A 4,949-nucleotide genomic window follows, 5' to 3' on the forward strand; every position below is an offset into this window, starting at 1 on the left:
AGGAGGACACAGAAGCCCTAGCCTCAACTCTCCCTGCATGGCCCCCCACCCAAGCCCCAGCCCACGAGGCCCAAGGCTCCTGCCCAGAGTCCCTGTCCTGGCAAGGGGTGTGGGAGGAGCCACAGCAGGCTGGCAGGGGGTAGGGGGAACAGGTGGACTGTCTCCCCTAACACCCCCCTGCTTCATGCATCTGCCTATGCTGAGGGGGGCCACCCCTGGGGATCCCTCAGGGAAAGACTCCCCAGGCCCCAAGCAGGCCACAAATACCCAGACTCCCCGCAGGGCCAAGATCAAGCCAGGAGCCGCCCCCCCACCCCCTCCAGCCCTCCTACCTGTCCCCCACCCCCTCCACCCAACAGAAATGCGGACTGTTCCCCGTTGTGGCCTCACCATGTTCCTTTGTCCTGCCCTGAGTCCCCAGGGACCCCATTAGCAGGCACTGGGGCAGGCGAGGATGTGCAGGATCTGTGGACGGGACAGGTAGCTGGCACCGGGGGGACTGTGGGACCCAGGCTGTGAGCCCCGACACTGCTGCGCTGGAACAGCACTCTGCAGGCCTAGCGGCTGCCTCACCCCCTCCAACACCAGGAGCTGCCAAGCAGAGGGCCCCAGAGAGGGACCAGACCTGACCAAAGCATCCACTCAGCCTGCCCTTTGTGCTGGGGCTGGGCCCCGTTTCCACACCTGGATCTGGCTGTGGCTTCTACCTGCTACCTTACCCTTCGGTGGTCAGACCAAGGCCGGACCAGCCAGCACTCCTGTTGTGTGTGCAGGGAATACCTTCTCATCTCTCTACCCGGCAAACTTCTATTCATCCTCCAAAACCCCTTCCAACCATCTGCCCAACAGTGCAGACCCCTCTCCTTGAGTGGCTTGAGCAAAGGCCACCTTCTCTTCCCACCTCTGGGCATCTCTAGTAACAGAAGCAAGAAGGTCCCCCCGGGGACCACCCACAGGCACAACCTCCAGACTAGGGGTGGCAAAGCCCTCAGGGCAGTGGCGGGAATGGGGACCATGGGGTGACAAGGGGGCTGCCCAAGGGCCCCTTCCCCAGACCTTTCACCCAACCGTCCTGCCCAATAAACACAAAATTATATACAAAACAATTTAATTGAAATACTGTATAAAAAATATGATCTCCAGACATCTCACTTGTGAACTGAAAGAAACCCCATCCTCGATGCCTACACACACCGGGACCCAGAAACACAGCTGCTACAATAAATTAAGGGCTTGAGACTCTGTCCCCCCACCCCCCACCTCCAGAGCCAACAAGCAAACTGTACAAGGTCAATAATTTAAAACCCACCCCTACCCCACTCCCCTCACCCCCGAGGCACAGAGCCACAGGCCGCGGGGTTCCCCTCGCCCCTTAAATTAGCCGCTGTACAAGTCCATCTTCCGACAGACACAGGTAGGATCAGGACCTGGGGTCCACACACAGCCACGCCCCGCCCTCCAGGCCCAGAGGTGCCGGGGGCGCTGGCAGGAGAGAACCTCCACAAATAAATTAGACAATAAATAGCCCTCCTCGGGGTCAGACCAGAAGCAGACTAGCGCAGGCGCACACACCCTCGGGCGGGCACGGGCGCGCGGACAGCAGAGGCCCCGCTGTTGCATTGTTTGTGCACAGACGTGCCCGGACGAACACCGGAGGCAAGCGGGCGCGGGAAGTGGGCACAAGGGACCCCGCGTCCCTGGTGAGATGAGGCCACGGGACGTGCTCCTGGTCCCACACGGTCCGACGGGGGAGGCGCGGAGGGCCAGCACGGCAGCCGCCCAGAGCAGCGCAGGAGAGGGACAGTCTCAGGGTCCCGCACCTGCCTGGCCCGGGCCGGACCTCACGTCGACCGAGGCGTCTTTGGACAGACAGAGCTTGAGAGGACCAAGTCCCGTGAGAGCAGCGTTCGGAAAGGCACTCAAAAGCAAAAAAGAGAGCCCGGCGCCAGAGGTCACCGCTTCCGCAAGCAGCAGCCGGCTCGGGCGGGGCTGGTCCCTCCGGCTCCCACCGGCCAGGCCCAGGCCCCTCCTCACAAGCTCTCACTGCTGGACGTGGTGCTGGCCCCGTCGTCCACATCCAGCGCGCACAGCCGCAGGTCACAGCTCTCGGCGGGGCCCCCCTCGGCCCCGAGCATCCAGGGGTGCGCGGAGATCTGGTCCAGCGAGGGCCGCTCCGAGGGCCGCAGGGACAGACACCACTGAATGAGCTGCTGGCACTCTGCGGGGAGGGGGGGCACAGGGTCAGGAAGGGGCGGGCCCCTCGAGCTCCCAGCGCCAGCCCCGCACCCGCCACGCACCTGGGGAGACCCTCCTCCGGAAGAAGAGGCGGCCGCGGAGGATCTCCTCGTCCTGCTCAAAAGGGATGTCCCCGCACACCATGTCGTACAGCAGCACGCCCAGAGACCACACCGTGGCCGAGCGCCCGTGGTAGCGGTGGTAGCGGATCCACTCCGGGGGGCTGTACACCCGGGTGCCTGGGGCGGGGGCGCGGGGCCGTCAGGGCGTTCGCCCAGGGACCAGCGCCGAGCCCCCGAGCCCCACCCCGCCCCAGTCCCCCGGGAGGCCGGCCCTTAGGCGGCAGCGGCCTCCAGAAATCCTGCCCGTCGTCACCCTGGAAAAGCCCGGCGGGCGCGGCCTCCCCAGCTGGCCCGCCCGGCCGGGGGAGGGGCGGGTCACATGAGCCAAAGCTCGGGTTTCACAACAAACAGATGTGAGCCGAGGACAGCGCGGGCGGGGCGCGGGGGGACGCAGGCGCGGGCAGCCCCGGCTTCCCCGCGCTCCGCAATGCGGGGATCTCTGCGGCGCCGCCCCCGCTCGGCACGCACGCAGCGTCCGCCCCACGCACGGGGAGGCCCGGGCACTCCCGGCGCGCCCCCGCCCGCGGCCCCCCACGCCCCAGCCCGGCCGGCGGAGGCGGTCTCGAGCCCGCCCCCCACCCAACCGCGAACCCGCTCCGCACGCGCGCGGCCTCCAACAGTCAGCGGCCCCCGCGGGCGTCCCCGGCGGCCGGCGGCGCGCTCACCGTCGAAGTCGGTGTACACCGTGTCCTTGAGCAGCGCGCCCGAGCCGAAGTCGATGAGCTTCAGCTCGCCCGAGCGCAGGTCCACCAGCAGGTTCTCGTCCTTGATGTCGCGGTGCACGACCCCGCAGCCGTGGCAGTGGCGCACGGCGGCCAGCACCTGCGCGAAGAAGCGGCGCGCCAGCGGCTCGTCCAGGGCGCCGCGCTCCGTGATGAAGTCGAAGAGGTCCTGCGCCGGCTCGGGCCGCTCGAGCACCAGCAGGAAGCCGTCGGGCCGCTCGAACCAGTCCAGCAGGCGGATGACGCCGCGCGCGCCGCCCGCCGCGCCCACCTTGCGCAGCAGCACCACCTCGAGGGGCACGGCCGCGCCGCCCTGGGGGGACACGGCGGCCGGTCAGCGCGCCCCGCGCCGCGGCGGCCCGCCCCCGCCGACCCCGGCGTCCGCCCCACGGCGCCCGCACTCACGATGCTGCCCCACTCGGTCACCCGCTCCTTCACCACGTGCTTCACGGCCACCTGGGGGGGGGGGGACACGGACGGTCAGGGACGCGGCGGCACGCGCGGCGGGCGAGAAACCGGGGGTCCGCCCGGCGGCCCGACTCACCGGGAGCCCGTCGGCGAGGCGACTGCCCGCGTAGACGGTGCCGAAGCCGCCGCTGCCCAGCACGGCGCCCACCTGGTACAGCTTCTCGAAGCTCTCCTTGTCCGCCTTGACTGTGGGGACCGCGCGCGGGCGGGGTTGGTGCGGCCCGGCGCGCCCCGGCCCCGCGCCCCGGCCCCCGCCCCGGCCCCGGCCCCGACCCCGCCCCGGCCCCGGCCCCGCGCCCCGGCCCCGGCCCCGCGCGTACCTGGCTGCAGGATCTTCACCGGGAGGTGGTCCACGCCGCCCGGCCCGCACAGGTGCGCCAGGGAGCCGAACTTGGAGAGCAGCATCGCGGGCGGCAGCGGCGCGCGGGCCCGCGGCCCCCGGGCTCTCCGCCGCCGCTCACCCGGCCCGGCTCCCCGCGCGGCCGCAGACGCGAGAGGGCGGCCTCCCGGCGCCGCGCGGGGCCCCGAGCCTCGGACGGACGCGGCCGCGGCGCGAAGCGGTAGCGCCGAGACCCGCTCGGGCGAGGCAGTCCGCGCGGCGCAGGGGCCCCAGGCCGAGCCGCGCGTGGACCGCGTGCACGCGCGCAGAAGCCGCTCACACGCCCCGGCCGCCTCGCCCCGGGCTTTTGGGCCGCGGCGACCGTATCCCTCCGCGGGGGCGGGGCGAACGGAACCCCGCCCCCTTCCGCTGCGGTCGGCGCCGCGGGGTCGCCCCCGGGAAAGCGCGCGGGCGGCCGAGGCGACGGTCTGGCGGGGCTGGGCGCTGCCCGCCGCCCGCCCGGGTCGGCGAGGGCCGGTGTGCCAGGGGAGCGCGGCGATCCGCCCGGAACTAGCTTCGCTGTAGTGGAGCCGCGGAGGCGCACAGCGTGGCGTGTCCGTACACGTCAGCCCGCCCCCGCGCGCGCGCACGCGCGTACACGTACACACAGACACGCGCGCACACAGACACGCACGCACGCACGCACACCGCGCACGCGCGGCTCCTGCGCGGGCGGTGGCCGAGGCGTGTGGGGCGGGGCCGCGGGAGCCAATAGTAGCAGGGGTTTCCAAAGGACCCGATGCCTCAGCCAATGGCAGCGCGTGGGCGGGGCAGGGACTCACCAGTCCCGCCCGAGGCCGTGCCGGGGAAGGTCAGCGGCGGAACGCGCGCCCACCTCCGCAGCGCTCGGAGCGGGCGGCTGCCCCGCGAGGACTGTCGTGAGCGCGGGGTCCCGAGCCGGGACGGGAGTCCAGGAGACGACCCCCGTGTGCCTCGGGCCGTGCGACTGGGTCTCCGGCCGTGCGTGCCCCCTCGCGCGCAGCCGGCCCAGCGCGGGGGGGCGCCGTGCCTCCCCCGCGAGGA

General features: G+C 71.4%; 1 protein-coding gene across 1 annotated transcript; it reads right to left on the reverse strand.

Annotated features, from left to right (window-relative positions):
• Nucleotides 1-1,091: 1,091 nt before the first annotated feature.
• Nucleotides 1,092-4,184, reverse strand: PIM3 (Pim-3 proto-oncogene, serine/threonine kinase). The gene is made up of 6 exons (XM_044228143.1): nucleotides 3,868-4,184; nucleotides 3,624-3,733; nucleotides 3,485-3,535; nucleotides 3,023-3,392; nucleotides 2,298-2,474; nucleotides 1,092-2,218 (listed from the first exon to the last, which is right to left on the reverse strand). Exons 1-6 carry the CDS (start codon nucleotides 3,950-3,952, stop codon nucleotides 2,031-2,033), a joined length of 981 nt encoding a protein of 326 aa, XP_044084078.1. The 5' UTR covers nucleotides 3,953-4,184; the 3' UTR covers nucleotides 1,092-2,030.
• Between the last annotated feature and the right edge of the window lie 765 nt (nucleotides 4,185-4,949).

Source organism: Neovison vison, chromosome 12 (genome assembly GCF_020171115.1).
Source record: "Neovison vison isolate M4711 chromosome 12, ASM_NN_V1, whole genome shotgun sequence".
Classification (NCBI taxonomy): Eukaryota; Metazoa; Chordata; class Mammalia; order Carnivora; family Mustelidae; genus Neogale; species Neogale vison.